Source organism: Heptranchias perlo, chromosome 2 (assembly GCF_035084215.1).
Source record: "Heptranchias perlo isolate sHepPer1 chromosome 2, sHepPer1.hap1, whole genome shotgun sequence".
Lineage (NCBI taxonomy): Eukaryota > Metazoa > Chordata > Chondrichthyes > Hexanchiformes > Hexanchidae > Heptranchias > Heptranchias perlo.
In genome coordinates this window covers 116,170,010-116,186,487 of record NC_090326.1, presented here as the reverse complement: position 1 = coordinate 116,186,487, position 16,478 = coordinate 116,170,010, and the positions used below count along the sequence as shown (strand labels likewise).

General features: G+C 41.1%; 1 protein-coding gene across 1 annotated transcript in view; it reads right to left on the bottom strand.

Annotated features, from left to right (window-relative positions):
* Positions 1-3,656: 3,656 nt before the first annotated feature.
* LOC137342285 (ras-related protein Rab-5A) overlaps positions 3,657-16,478 on the bottom strand; it is a 39,246-nt gene continuing 26,424 nt past the window's right edge. The window contains exons 5-6 of the mRNA XM_068006200.1: positions 9,678-9,771; positions 3,657-5,122 (exon numbers count right to left, since the gene is read on the bottom strand). Coding sequence (XP_067862301.1) covers positions 5,007-5,122; positions 9,678-9,771 — 210 coding nt within the window. The 3' untranslated portion in view covers positions 3,657-5,006. The remainder of the gene's footprint in view (positions 5,123-9,677; positions 9,772-16,478) is intronic.

The following is a 16,478-nucleotide window of genomic DNA, read 5'->3' as shown; positions in this document are numbered from 1 at the left end:
GGATAGACTGGAGCAGCTGGCGTTGCTCTCCTTGGAACAGAGAAGATTGAGAGGAGATTTGATAGAGTTATTCAAAATCACAAAGGGGCTTGACAGAGTAGAGAAACTGTTCCCATTGGTGGAAGGGTCAAGAACCAGAGGACATAGATTTAAGGTGATTGGCAAAAGAACCAAAGGTGACATGAGGAAAAACTTCTTTACACAGTGAGTGGTTAGGATCTGGAATGCACTGCCCGAGGGGGTGGTGGAGGTAGATTCAATCATGGCCTTCAAAAGGGAACTGGATAAGTACTTGAAAGGAAAAAAATTGGAGGGCTACGGGGAAAGGGCAGGGGAGTGGGACTAGCTGGATTGCTCTTTCATAGAGCCGGCCTGGACTCAATGGGCCGAATAGCCTCCTTCCGTGCTGAAACCTTTCTACGATTAAACAAAAGATTATCGTAGAATCATAGAATGATACAACACAGAAGGCCATTAGGCCCATCGTGCCTGTGCTGGCTCTTTGAAAAAGCTATCCAATTAGTCCCACTCCCCTGCTTTTTCCCCAAAGCCCTGCAAATTTTTCCACTTCTAGTACTTATCCAATTCCCTTTTTGAAGGTTACTGTTGAATCTGCTTCCACCACCCTTTCAGGAAGTGCGTTCCAGATCATAACTCACTGCATAAATTTTTTTCCCTCATGACACCTCTGGTTCTTTTGCCAATTACTTTAAATCTGTGTCCTCTGGTTACTGACCCTCCTTCCACTGGAAATAGTTTCTCATTTACTCGATCAAAACCCTTAATGATTTTGAATACCTCTATCAAATCTCCTCCTAACCTTCTCTGCTCTAAGTATATCACAACAGTTAATAGCTTAAATTTATAAGCAGAGGAAAAGTACACTATAATAGCAACAGAGAATTATAGTATGTGCAATATTAGCTTAGGCTAGGAAGACAATAGCCAGCCTGCTACAAGATTTGGCTACATCATCTCCTGCTCACATTGAGTTCACAGCACAGCAGGTGACCATTTGTTTCATTATATCTGTGCCAACTCTTTGCTAGGGCAATCCAAAATTCCTTCGCACTCTCTCCATTGGCCCGTATCACCTGCTTCAAATAGCTTTTCCAGTTTTCACTTAAAAGATGCAATGGTCTCTACCACAGCTGTTCCCTGTGGCAAAGCATTCTATGCTCCAACAAGCCTTTGCATACAGAAATTTACTCTGATCTCTCTCATCACATGGTAATAACTTTAAATTCATGGCCCCTCATCATTGACTCCCCAACCAGAGGAAATAGTCTCTTCCTATTTATTCTATTGAAACCCTTCATAATTTATAAAAATCTCTAATAAAGCCCCTGTTAGCCACAAAGGTAGACTTAGTATTGGAAATGTAACACTGCCAAGTTTAAATTCTAATTTTGGACATCAAATGCAGCTTAGATATTGCACTATAAATTACTGTTGAACTTATGATTGTCATTAATATTACTTGGTTTATTTAAATTATTATAGATGTTAAATATTGTAATGAATCAGCATCCAATCAATCTTTGATGCTGTTGGTTAAGTAAAAAATTAAGTTACACTTCACTCATTGCTGTATAGACCTGATTTGACAACCACTATCTTTTCAACTGGGTAAGTGGGACAGCTAAAGCAAGCTACGCTAGGCATTGTATAAAAAGATTTTTTTCCACCCATCAATTTGTTTGGTAGAGCTGGGGTGGGCACAAGTGGAAGTTACTTGGGAATGCACTTCACCGTGTCTCTGCTGTCCATTTCACAGAAACTGAACTCAGCAACCTAAACTGGGCCTGACCCTATATGGGCAGATGCATGCAAATTAAAATCAGGGAAACATTGCTTCTGCTGTATTTCCTGCTTTCTCTCTCCTTCCCCACCACAATTAAACACTAGCCACTTGCACCACCTGTTTAGGCCTTAGCATCCAGCAGAGGAATAATGATCACAAGGTCTGTGCTAGTATCTGAGGGCACTGTGCACAGGCCCCAGCAACACCACTAAAAATTAACAGGGATTTGTTTTTTCAGGCAGATCTACGGCTGTCTTTTTCCTCCGTGTGCAGGAGTTTCATCCCCCCTACTTCGGCCTACCACAGCAAGTCTCCACTCCCTGGCTCTGGTGCAGGTACAGAGTCTTATTGGAAAATCCAGGCCCTTGTTTGGGGAAGAAAGATAATTCATCTGATACTTTTCCACTAATGTTAGAATAATCAATAGAAATGTTTTGCATTTTAGTATTTGTACTGTTGTCTGGTTATTCTTTGACCAAAAGCTCAATTGTAGGAAGATAATTGCTTGATGGACAGGCAGACCACCAGAAGCCTGGACTAACCACTCATCTAGATTATGAATACATTTGACTATGCTGCAGATGTAAATGTGCAACAATTACTGAAAGGCACTTTGTAAAAACTGGAAAAGGCTAAAGCAAAGGACTTAATAGTTAAGTTAGCCAGTTTGGAAATGAAGCCTGAGAAATTGTTAATGGTAGGGCCTAACTGCTATGTAAAAATACATGACCGTTAGATAGATCTGTGGTCACTAACAAATCCCCAAAACACAATGCATACATATCCAGAAATGCAGCAGATGAGTTTTGTTAATGGCTTGATCATGAAGGTTACCTTAAATGATCGAAGCAAAGACAAAAGTGGGACAGCAACTTTGAAATAAAAATAACCATTGGTTTACTGTCTCCAGAAAGGTCTATAAATTAGAAATCATTGCTCCCAAGCCACCAAAACACTGCTAAGGCAACCGCCCATCTATCAATAGTGGGCTGAGATACCTTGGATTCAATGATGACCCACTACCAACAAGCCAGATCCTCAAGCAGACCAATAATGCAAACCACTGGATGAGAATAGTGTTACCCCAGCACCTCAGCAGAACTACAACTCAATGCAATTTAGAGCAGTGTCAACCCAAAAGCCCCCTCAATGTAATGTGACTAATTTATTCTGTCCCAAGTCATTTGGAGATTAGATTTATATTTAGAAGGTTTTACCAATGCTGTCATTTTGTCACCAAAACCCTCCTGTAGTGTGTAAGGAAGCTCCTCTAACAGGATATAGAATACACGGATCTGGATGATAAAATGAAGGCCTCACTCAAATAGTACTATTTTGTTTTCCAACTATCTTGAGTAAAGGCTGGATCTAAGGAGTGAAGGAGATACTGAGCACTGTGTTGAAAGTACCAATTGGCATTTAAAAAAAATATATTCTGGAAATATAATAGAAGATGTCAGCCTTGACTCAGTGGTAGGACTCTTGTCTGAGTCAGAAAGTTGTGGGCTCAAGTTCCACTCGAGACTTGAGCACATAATCTAGGTGGATACTTCAAAGCAGTTCGGAGGGACTGCTGCACCATTGGGAGGTGCAGTCTTTCAGATGAAACGTTAAACTAAGGCTTCATCTGCCCTCAGGTGGATGTAAAAAAAAATCCCATAGCACCACTCGAAGAGGAGCTGGGGAGTTTTCCAGGGACATTGCTTTCAATTTTCTTTGAATTACTTTAAAGATTTAAATTTCCTTTATCAAAATTTTAAGCTGAAGGACTTTCAAAGTCCTAGCAAAAACTGTACAGTATACTGACTTAACTTTAGCTTTCTGGTCACATCAAATTTGAAAATGAGTCATGGATGTTTGACAGATTTAATATATTTCTAACATTCCAGTTCATAAGTATCTCAAAATGATTTAACACCAACATTTTGAATATATTTATTTACATGTATATTTTAACAAATTGATTAGAGATGTTCAATTTCTAACAGGTGAATAAATACAAAAACCTGTAACTTAATTTTAGTTCTGAAACACTGCATTCACATGGATTGAGCCAAAGGAGGAAGAGTTTACGTAAGATTATGACTACTGTCTTGATTATTGCATTTTAAAAAATCCATTCATTAGTTTGCCCATTGTTAAATGCAAAGCCATTACCCTTTCTCCTTTTGCTAGATGCTTCATTTTAATGCAATGGCATAAAATTTTTACATATTGTGCTATTGGTTTATCATCAGATAATTCACCTTTTAGAAGATATGTCAACAGAGTACTGCAAACCTTAACTACAAAAAATTGTGCATTACAATGGAAAAAGAAAACATTCTGTAACAAAAAACATTTGGGAACTTGCTGGAAAAATTACTGAAGAAATACATGGTCATTACTTACAGTACATACATTTGTAGAGTGCCCTGTCATATTTATATCATAATTATAAAGTTTTCATAACCCTTCTATAGCAAATCTTGTGATCTGCTTCAATTAGTTCTGTATTTTTAATATGATTTTTTTTCAATACAGCTTTCCTACCAGAGCAGTCCGGTAAGTTTATGTAAATGCAGACCAAGTCATAATACCCTATTTACAAGAAATGGATCTGAGTAATCTCAAAGTAATGATAGTGGGAATATACACGAGAAAATGTTAGTGCAAGGAGTGGTACAGCTTTTACACAATAACCTGCCAAAATAGAGTTCAATTCCATTATAATTCTATCAGCAGACCAAATTACTGAAGGAAACAACTTAACATTTTAAAGTTATTCCCAATAAATAATTAGATTAATTGGTTTTAATTATACTGTACATCCAATAAAAACACACAAGAAGCATTAACCAAATGGTCACTGCTTAGTTAGCAATTGGATACAGTCAATGGTACAACAAATTTCAATTGTTACATTAAATTGAATCACCAATTTAAGCAGGTTTTTAAGGTTTCATTAGTTTTTCCATTAGTCCATCCTGACAGAAGGCAAAATTTATGCATGTACCAAGTGATGCATGCATCTACCAACTGAAGAGAAGAACATTTTACATTTTAAAAGTTCTTAAGACATAAATCTTGTATTAGAAATTTAACTATATGCTTTCCCCTCTAAAATTTGGAATTGTTGAGGGTCATCTGTTAACACCGGTTTTCCCATTACAAAGCAGTAGTGAAGTGGATACTTGGAGATGGAATTGCATTAGAAACAGGCCTAGTTACTACAGCACTGGCTCTTGGTCTGTTGGGTGGGTTCATGAAGATCTACTCCTCTGCTTCTTCCACTGTTTGGTCCTGTATTCTGAGGCTCGTTCTTGGGCAATTTCTTTGCTGTAAGGATCAGGTTAAAGATTAAAGTTTGGAAGTTCACTTACTATGCCACACCAATCTAAATATATGTTTATCAGTTTCCTGTTTAAAAAGACAACTTTTTTTGCATCACATTACGACCCATCAGAAACACTGAATTTCAAGTCTCTGTAGATGTTTCTAACCTACAGTCTATTAGTGAGGGAACAAAAGTTTCATATGGTTATAGCTAATTTAACAGATTTCTCCTTTCATCAGCCCCTCTCGAGGGATTTTAGCTAGCGAGAGAGGAGGGAAAAGACAACTAGCAAGATTAAGCTGTTTGTTGAAAGGTTCCACATTATATAATTTCATAAGAACATAAGAAATAGGAGCAGGAGTAGGCCAATCGGCCCCTCGAGCCTGCTCCGCCATTCAATAAGATCATGGCTGATCTGGTCCTAACCTCAAATCTAAAATCATGTCCAATTTCCTGCCCGCTCCCCGTAACCCCTAATTCCCTTTACTTCTAGGAAACTGTATTTCTGTTTTAAATTTATTTAATGATGTAGCTTCCACAGCTTCCTGGAGCAGCAAATTCCACAGACCTACCACCCTCTGAGTGAAGAAGTTTCTCCTCATCTCAGTTTTGAAAGAGCAGCCCCTTATTCTAAGATTATGCCCCCTCGTTCTAGTTTCACCCATCCTTGGGAACATCCTTACCGCATCCACCCGATCAAGCCCCTTCACAATCTTATATGTTTCTATAAGATCGCCTCTCATTCTTCTGAACTCCAATGAGTAGAGTCCCAATCTACTCAACCTCTCCTCATATGTCCGCCCCCTCATCCCCGGGATTAACCGAGTAAACCTTCTTTGTACTGCCTCGAGAGCAAGTATGTCTTTTCTTAAGTATGGACACCAAAACTATGCAGTATTCCAGGTGCGGTCTCACTAATACCTTATATAACTGCAGCAATACCTCCCTGTTTTTATATTCTATCCCCCTAGCAATAAAAGCCAACATTCCGTTGGCCTTCTTGATCACCTGCTGCACCTGCAAACTAACTTTGATTTTCTTGCACTAGGACCCCCAGATCCCTTTGTACTGCAGTACTTTCCAGTTTCTCGCCATTAAGATAATAACTTGCTCTCCAATTTTTCCTGCCAAAGTGCATAACCTCACATTTTCCAACACTGTATTGCATCTGCCAAATCTCCGCCCACTCACCCAGCCTGTCTATATCCCCTCGTAGGTTTTTTATGTCCTCCTCACTCTCTACTTTCCCTCCCATCTTTGTATCATCTGCAAACTTTGATATGTTAACGATTTGGAGGAGGGGACCGAGTGTAACATAGATTGTAAAGAGTTGGGGACCCAGCACCGACCCCTGCGGAACACCACTAGCTACTGGTTGCCAGTCTGAGAATGAACCATTTATCCCAACTCTCTGCTTCCTGTTGGATAACCAATCCTCCACCCATGCCAGAATATTACCCCCAATCCAGTGATTCTTTATCTTGAGCAATAATCTTTTATGTGGCACCTTGTCGAATGCCTTCTGGAAGTCTAAATACACTACGTCCACTGGTTCCCCTTTATCCACCCTGTACGTTATGTCCTCAAAGAACTCAAGCAAATTTGTCAGACATGACTTCCCCTTCGTAAAGCCATGCTGACTTTGTCCTATTAAATTATGTTTATCCAAATGTTCCGCTACTGTCTCCTTAATAATAGACTCCAAAATTTTACCCACCTCAGATGTTAGGCTAACTGGTCTATAATTTCCAGCCTTCTGCCTACTACCCTTTTTAAATAACGGTGTTACATTAGCAGTTTTCCAATCTGCCGGGACCTTTGCAGAGTCCAGAGAATTTTGGAAAATTATTACCAAAGCATCCACAATCCCTACTGCCACTTCCCTCAAGACCCTAGGATGTAAGCCATCAGGTCCAGGGGATTTATCCGCCTAGAGTCCCATTAATTTACTGAGTACCAATTCCTTAGTGATTTTAATTGTATTTAGCTCCTCCCCCCCGTTTGTCCAGTGTTGGGATATTCTTAGTGTCCTCTACCGTAAAGACTGAAACAAAATATTTGTTCAGCATTTTTGCCATCTTCATGTTTCCCACCATTAATTTCCCAGTCTCATCCTCTAAGGGACCAACATTTGCCTTAGCCACCCTTTTTCTTTTTATATAACTGTAGAAACTCTTGCTATCTGTTTTTATATTTTTTGCTAATTTATTTTCATAATCTATCTTCCCTTTCTTAATCAATCCTATAGTTACTTTTTGCTGTCTTTTGAAGACTTCCCAATCTTCTATCCTCCCACTAAGTTTGGCTACCTCATATGTCCTTGTTTTTAGTCGGATACTATCCTTAATTTCTTTACTTAGCCACGGATGGCTGTCATTTCTTTTACACCCTTTTTTCCTCAGTGGAATATATATTTTTTGAAAGTTGTAAAATAACTCCTTAAATGAACACCACTGTTCATGTACCGTCTTACCCTTTAAACTATTTTCCCAGTCCACTTTAATCAATTCCACTCTCATACCATCATAGTCTCCTTTATTCAAGCTCAGTACGCTTGTTTGAGAACCAACCTTCTCACCCTCTAATTGGATATGGAATGTAACCATGTTATGGTCACTCATTCCAAGGGGATCCTTAACTAGGACATTAATTAATTAATCCTGGCTCATTACACAGGACCAGGTCCAAGGTTGCTTGCCCCCTTGTAGGATCAGTTACATACTGCTCAAGAAATCCATCCCTAATACACTCAATAAACTCTTCAAGGCTGCCCTGCCCAATTTGATTTGTCCAGTTAATATGATAGTTAAAATCCCCCATAATTATAGCTGTTCCCTTATTACATGCCCCGACTATTTCCCGATTAATACTTCTTCCAGCAGAGTTGCAACTATTAGGAGGCCTATATACTATGCCCACGAGTGTTTTTTTCCCCTTATTATTCCTTATCGCTACCCAAACTGTTTCATTATCCTGATCCTTTGTCCCAATATCTTTTCTCTGTATTAGTGATTCCTTCCCTTATTAACATAGCCACCCCACCTCCCCTTCCTTCCTGCCTGTCCTTCCTGATTGTTAAATACCCTGGCATATTTAATTCCCAGTCAATGTCATCCTGCAGCCATGTTTCTGTAATGGCCACAAGATCATACCCATACGTAGTTATTTGTGCCGTTAACTCGTCCATTTTGTTACGAACGCTACGTGCATTCAGATAAAGAACTTTCAAATATGTTTTGTGACACTTAGTTCCTGCTTTTTCCTTTTTTAACACTTTACCTTTTTCTCCATACCTTCTGTCCCTTCCTGACACGCTTTCCTCTGTCTCCCTGCTCAGGTTCCCAACCCCCTGCCACAGCTTTGATGCTGGGTTAATCGCCTTGCACCTTCTAGTTTTTATTTTATCTCTTGTGCCTAAAGTACACTTTCTTTCCGCTGCTCTACGCTTTTCCTTTTCACTTGTTCTTGAACAACTGTTTGTACTATTTGTATTGTAGAATTCCCCTCTCTTGCTGCTCTCAACTTTATTCCCTTCTGACTCCCCGCTCAGGTTCCCATCCCCCTGCCACTCTAGTTTAAACCTTCCCCAACAGCACTAGCAAACACCCCCGCGAGGACATTGGTCCCAGTCCGGCTCGGGTGTAACCAGTCACGCTTGTACAGGTCCCACCTTCCCCAGAACCGGTCCCAATGCCCCAGGAATCTAAATAATTTCAGATGACAGAAGCCTAGAATGTGTAAACGCCTGGTGTGAGGAAGTCATTTTTATTCCCATCTTTCTACGAGACCTCAACCATTTTCTCTCAGACAGCAGGTAATGGCAGATGGCTGCACCAGAGCCACTGGAAGTGGAAGAGGTGTGGGCTGATACTTGGGGTGGGGATACCTTATCTGTACAAGTCAGGCAGGGTGGTTCACACTCCTGGGGTCTACCTGCCTTTCATCCACCACATTCCTGGGCCATGGGAGACTTCTCTGCCAGATTTTCCATGCTTCCCACCCCCTCTGCTATTCTGCTGTAACCATTTGTACCTCCTCTGAACCCATCTTTTGTTTCTATACTTTTCATTATTAGCTCATTTTGCCTTTCATTATCATCCCTTTTGTCATTTAATCACTCTGGCTCTCCATCCTATCACAGACCTCTCCCTATTGTTCTTTTCTTGCACGCGCCCCCCCCCCCCCCTCCATCTCCATCTCCTTTCCCTGGCTCTGCACTTCTAAAAAAAGCATCTTGGCATCTTCCAGTTCTAATGAAAGGTCAGCGACCTGAATGTTAACTGTTTCTCTCTCCACAGATGCTGCCTGACCCAAGTGTTTCCAGCATTTTTCTATTTTTATTTCAGACTCACAGCATTGGCAGTATTTTGCTTTTGGTATATATATTTAAGGGGAAATATTAATTAAATGACAGGGTTTATAAATCTGAAACATTACATTGTCCAGAAATTTGCGTAGGCAGCTATTAGTCCAATATGCAGATTTCACTTTTAATGAAGTCTTACGGCATTAAGACTGCAATTTATAGAATGTTCCCTTCAATGTGATCAAGCTTACCTATTGCCAAAAATATTTCATTCACATTCATTGAAGTCTTTGCAGATGTCTCCATGAATAATAAGCTGTTGTCATCTGCATAGGACTGTGCTTCCTATAAAACAGATCAATTAGTTAGAAAGCAGTTTTCTTGGAGTCTGCATGGAGGACTACAACAACAATTTTGTTAAAGAGGCACACTGGAATAAATCCAGTTTTTCCATCACTGAACAAACATTTCTTTGTTTAGTATGGTTTGCAAGAAACATTTTGGAGAAAGTCATTCTCGTGGACATTAGGAATACATAATAAGTTCGGCAACGTCAAAGGGAAATCCAATACTCAAGTGGCACGCCATTTATATAAATCATATATAAAACTACTCTATAAATGCATACTTTCATTTATAATTTCTCAGGCCAGGGCTTTCTATTATTTCTCTTTTTACCCTCACCCTCTCTCCAAGGCAGCCATTCATGTTGAGGTGCACTGCCACAAGTGCCAGCAATCCTGCAACACCTAAGAAATAGGAGGAGTGGGCCATACAGTCGCTCAAACCTGCTCTGCCATTAAATAATAAGATCATGGCTAATCTTAGACCTCAACTCCACTTTCCCCACTCGATCCCCATATCCCTTGATTCCCTTGGAGTCCGAAAGTCTATCGATCTTAGTCTTGAATATACTTGATGACTGAGCATCCACAGCCCTCTGGGATAGAGAATTCCAAAGATTCACAACCCTGAGTGAAGAATTTTCTCCTCATCTCAGTCCTAAATGGCTGACCCCTTATCCTGAGATTATGTCCCCTAGTTCTAAACTCTCCAGCCAGGGGAACATTCTCTCAGCATTTACCCTGTCAAGCCCTCTCAGAATCTTGTATGTTTCAATGAGATCACCTCTCATTCCTCTAAACTCCAGAGAGTATAGGCCCATTCTACTCAATCTCGCCTCATAGGAGAACTCTCACCCTAGGAATCAATCTAGTGAACCTTCGTTGCACCGCCTCTAAGGAAAGTATATCCTTCCTTAGGTAAGGAGACCAAACTGTACAAAGTACTCCAGCTGTGGTCTCACCAAAGCCCTGTACAATTGCAGCAAGACTTCCTTACTTTTGTACTCCAACCTCCTTGCAATAAAGGCCAACATACAATTTGCCTTCCTAATTTCTTGCTGTATCTGTTAACTGTCTGTGTTCAGTGTGCTAAAACACCCAAATTTAATATTTTCTCACCCTTTTTAAAGAAAATGTTTTTCTATTCTTCCTACCAAAGTGAATAACCTCACATTTCCCCACATTATACTCCATCTGTCACCTTCTTGCCCTCTTACTTAACCTGTCTATAATTCCTTTGCAGACTGTGTCCTCCTCACAGTTTACCTTCCCACCTAGCTTTGTACCCTCAGCAAACTTGGATACATTACATTCGGTCTCTTCATCGAAGTCATTAATGTAGGTTGTAAATAGCAGAGGCCCAAGCACTGATCCTTGCAGCACCCCACAGTTATAGCCTGCCAATCTGAGAACGACCTGTTTATTCCTACTCTCTGCTTGCTGTCTGTTAACCAATCCTCTATCCATGCTAATATATTACTCCATGAGCCCTTATCTTGTGTAACAACCTCTCATGTGGCACTTTATCAAATGTCTTTTGAAAATCCAAAAGTACTATATTCACCGGTTCCCCTTTATCATCCCCACTAGTTACACCCTCAAAACTCGAATAGATTGGTCAAACCCAATTTCCCTTTCATAAAACCATGTTGACTCTGCGTAATCAGTGATTTTCTAAGTGCCCAGTTACCACGTCCTTAATAACAGATTCTAGCATTTTCCCAATGACTGATGTCAGGCTAACTGGCCTGTAGTTCCCTGTTGTCTCTTCCCCTCCCCCTCCCTTTCTTGAATAGCAGTGTTACATTTGTTATCTTCCAATCCACTGGGGCTGTTCTAGAATCTAGGGAATTTTGGAAGATCAGAACCAATGCATCCACCTCTTTTAGAACCCTAGGATGTAGGCCATCAGGTCCAGGGGATCGGTCAGCTTTTAGTCCCATTAATTTCACCAGTACTTTTTCTTTACTAATATTAATTACTTTAAGTTCCTCACTCTCATTAGACCCTTGGTTCCCCACTATGTCTGGAATGATTTTGTGTCTTCTTCTGTGAAGACATCATTCAAATGCCAATTCCTCAAGTGCACTTTGGACAATAAGTGCCAATAGGCTACCTAACCACAAATGTTCCAGGACAGCTACAACTCTGGCATCTACCAACACGGAAAATTGTCCAGATATGTCCCGTTCACAAAAAGGAGGACAAATCCAACCCAGCCAATTACCGCTTTATTAGCCTACTCCCAATCAGTAAATCGATGGAAGGAGTTGTCAACAGCGTTATTAAGGAATACTTACCAATAATTTGATCACCAATGCTTATTTTGGGTTCAGCCAAGACCACTCAGCTCCAGAACTCATTTCAGTCTTGGTCCAAACATGGATAGAACAGCTGAATTCCAGAGCTGAGGTGATTGTCGTTGACTTCAAGACAGTATTCGACTGAGTGTGACACCAAAGAGCCTTAGTAAAACTGAAGTCAATGGGGATCAGGGGGGAAACTCTCCAGTGGCTAGGGTCATAATAGGCACAAAGGTTGTGGCTCCATTTGCAATTCCTCAGATAATGAAGCAGTCCATGCCTGCATGTAGAAAAACATCTGGTGTGGGCCGACAAGTGGCAAGTAATGGCACAAATGTTACAAGTGCCAGGTAATTACCATCTCACCCTGACGTTCAATGGCATTACTATCGGCAAGTCCCCCATCAACAACATCCTTAGGTCAACAGAAATCAACTAGACCAACTATATAAATGCAGTGACTACTAGAGCAAACCAAGTGACTGGGTATTCTGCAGCAAGTGGCTCAGCTCCCGACTCCGCAAAGCCTCACCACCATATACCAAGCACAATTCAGGAGTATAAAGGAATACTCTCCACTTGCCTTGATGGGCAGCTGCAAGAAGCTCGGTACCATCTAGGACAAAGCAGTCCACTTGATCAGCATTTCATCCACTAGTCTAAATATCCAGCCCCATCACAATCAGTGTAGCATGGCTATAATGAGTTTGATCTGCAGCATGCACTGCAGCAACTTGCCAAAGCCTCTTTGGCAGCAGCTCCCAAAACCATGACCACCACCTAAGAGGACAAGGGCAGCAGGTTCATGGGAACATCACCACCTCTAAGTCACACACCAGCCTGACTTAGACATATAATCGCTGTTCTTTCATCATTGCTGGGTCTAAATCCTGGAACACCCTACCTAACAGTATTGTGGGAGCATCTTCACCACACAGACTGGAGCGATTCAGGAAGGCAGCCCACCAGTATTTTCTCAAGGACAACTGGGAATGGGTAATAAAGGCCAGCCTTGACAGCAATACCCAGATCCCGAGAATGCATAAAATAATCCCAGAAGCCTTTGCAACAAGTTCAAAGGTGACTTCACCCAACATTCAAACCAGAGCACTTCCATTAATCACTGACAGGAATCCAAAGCAGGAACCGTAGTCAACTTTTCCCCAAACCAAGGATACCGAAGCCCAGTCTGGCATTCCTTGACCAAAAACTTGGCTGTGGTTGCTTAACCAGCTAACGCAGCTTAGACCAGAGATTAAATCCAGTACCTACCCAGAATGGCTTAGATTTCCATTTTTAATAGGACTGCTTTTGTTGCATTGGTCACATTTAAGGATTTTTTGACTATTTCTTTACAGAAAGGATTTGAAGTGATGGGTTACTTTTATTTTTTTTGAAAGCAAAATGCATTCCCATGTTAAAAAGGCACCTAGATGAAAGGTGGTTAATATGCTAAATGGAAGTTGTTTTCCCCCCAGAGACTAAACAATAAACAATTTTGTTAGCTTGCCTAGATAACTGATGTACACCTCACAACAAGTGTGTTGGAATGTTCTTTGGTACCCATCTCTGGAGATAGAGAAGCAATAACGGAGACCTGGCTCAAAAAAGGGCATGATTGGATACAAGGTGTTCAGGAAAGATATGGTGGCAGTATTGATTAAGGAGAATATTGCAGTGCTGGAGAGAGAGGATGTCCTGGAGGGGTCAAGCACAGAATCTATTTGGTTAGAATTAAGAAACAATAGAGGTGCCATTACATTACTGGGTGTATTCTGTAGGTCACCAACTAATGGGAAGGATATAGAGGAGCAAATTTGCAGGGAAATTAGAGAGGTGCAAGAAGCATAGAGTAGTGATAATGGGGGACTTCAATTATCCTAATATGGACTGGGATAGTAATAGTGTAAAGGGCAGACAGGGGCAAGAATTTCTGAAGTGTGTTCAGGAGAACTTTCTGGAACAGTATGTTTCAGGTCCAACGATGAAGGAGGCATTGCTGGACTTGGTTCTGAGGAATGAGGTGGGTCAAGTGGAGCAAGTGTCGGTAGGGGAACATTTAGGGAACAGTGATCATAGTATCAGGTTTAGATTAGCTACGGAAAAGGACAAGGAGCAATCTGGAGTAAAAATGCTTAGTTGGATAAGGGCTAATTTCAGTGGGGTGAGAACAGATCTGGCCCAGGAAAATTGGAATCGAAGATTGGCAGATAAAACTGTAATCGAACGGACAGCCTTTAAAGAGGAGACGGTTTTGGTATAATCTAGGTACATTCCACGAGGAGGGAAAGGTAGGGCAACCAAAGCCGGAGCTCCCTGAATGACGAAAGAGATAGAGTGTAAGATGAAGCAGAAAAAGGGGGTGTATAACAGATGTCAGGTTGAGAATACAACTGAGAACCAGGCTGAATGTAGAAAGTTCAGAGGGGAAGTGAAAAAGGAAATAAGAGGGGCAAAGAGAGAGAGTATGAGAATAGGCTGGCAACTAACAAAATAGAATCCAAAAGTTGCCTATAGGCATAAGTAGTAAATGGGTAGTAAGAGGAGGGGTGGGGCCCATTAGGAACCAAAAGGAGACCTATTCATGGATGCAGAGGGCATGGCCGAGGTACTAAATGAGTAATTTGCGTCTTTACCAAGGAAGAAAACGCTGCCAAAGTCACAGTAAAAGGTAGTTGAGATACAGGATGGGCTAAAAATTGATGGAGGTGATACTAGAAAGGCTGGCTGTACTTAAAGTACATATGTTACCAGGTCCAGATGGGATGCATCCTAGGTTGCGAAGGGAAGGGTGAAAACTGCGAAGGTACTGGCATAACCTTCCAATCATCCTTAGATACAGGGTGGTGCCAGAGGACTGGAGAATTGCAAATGTTACATCCTTGTTCAAAAAAAAAGTCTAAGGATAAACCCAGCAACTACAGTCAGTTTAATCTCTGTGGTGGGGAAGCTTTTAGAAATGATAATTCGGGTCAAAATTAACACTTAGACAAGTGCAGATTAATTGAGGAAAGCCAGCATGGATTTGTTAAAGGCAAATCGTGTTTAGCTAACTTGATTGAGTTTTTTGATGAGGTAACAGAGGGTTGATGAGGGCAATGTGGTTGATGTGGTGTATATGGTCTTCCAAAAGGGGTTTGATAAAGTGCCACATAACAGGCTCGTCAGCAAAGTTGAAGCCTATGGAACAAAAGGGACAATGGCAACATGGATACAAAATTGGCTAAGAGATAGGAAACAGAGTATTGTTGAACTGTTGTTTTTCGGACTGGAGGAAGGTATACAGTGGTGTTCCCCAGGGGTCAGCACTAGGACCACTGCTTTTCTTGGTATATATTAATAACTTGGACTTGGGTGTACAGGGCACAATTTCAAAATTTGCAGATGACAAAACTTGGAAACGTAGTAAACAGTGAGGAGGATAGTGATGGACTTCAAGAGGACAGAGACAGGCTGGTGGAATGGACAGACATGTGGCAGATGAAATTTAATGCAGAGAAGTGCGAAGTGATACATTTTGGTAGAAAATGAGGAGGGGCGATATAAATTAATGGTACAATTCTGAAGTGGGTGCAGGAACAGAGACCTGGGGGTATATGTGCACAGGTCGTTGAAGGAGCGGTTAAAAAAACACAGGATCTTGGGCTTTATAGAGGTAGAGTACATACGCAAGGAGGTTATGATTTATAAAACATTGGTTCGGCCACCAACTGGAGTATTGTGTCCAATTCTGGGCACTGCACTTTAGGAAAGATATGAAGGCCTTAGAGAGGGTGCAGAAAAGATTTACTAGAATGATTCCAGGGATGAAGGACTTCAGTTACGTGGATAGACTGGAGAAGCTAGGGTTGTTCTCTGTAGAGAAGGTTGAGAGGAGACTTGACAAAGTCATGAGGGGTCTAGACAGAGTAGATAGAGAAACTGTTCCCATTGGTGGAAGGGTCGAGAACCAGAGGACACAGATTTAAGGTGATTACCAAAGAACCAAAAGGTAACAAGAGGAAAATCTTTTTTTTTTAAAAAAGTGCACTGCCTTAAAAGGGTGATGGGGGCAGATTCAATTGTGGCTTTCAAAAGGGAATTGGATAAGTACTTCAAGCGAAAAAATCTGCAGGGCTACAGGGAAAGGGCGGGGGAGTGGGATTAACTGGATTGCTCTTGGAGAGCCGGCATGGGCTCAACGGGCTAAATGGCTTCCTCCTGTGCTGTAATGATTCTAATAATTCATTATCAAGCCTCATCTCCCCAGGTCTTTGTTTGGTTTGCCTTCAGGAAAGATGGAGTAGCACACATGTGAAGACAAATATCTGGTTCAGGTCACAAGAGATTATTATTGTTACTCCCCAGGTTGTCCCATCGCACAAGTAGATATTGAGCTGTGAGAGTCAACTCACATAAATTAGGA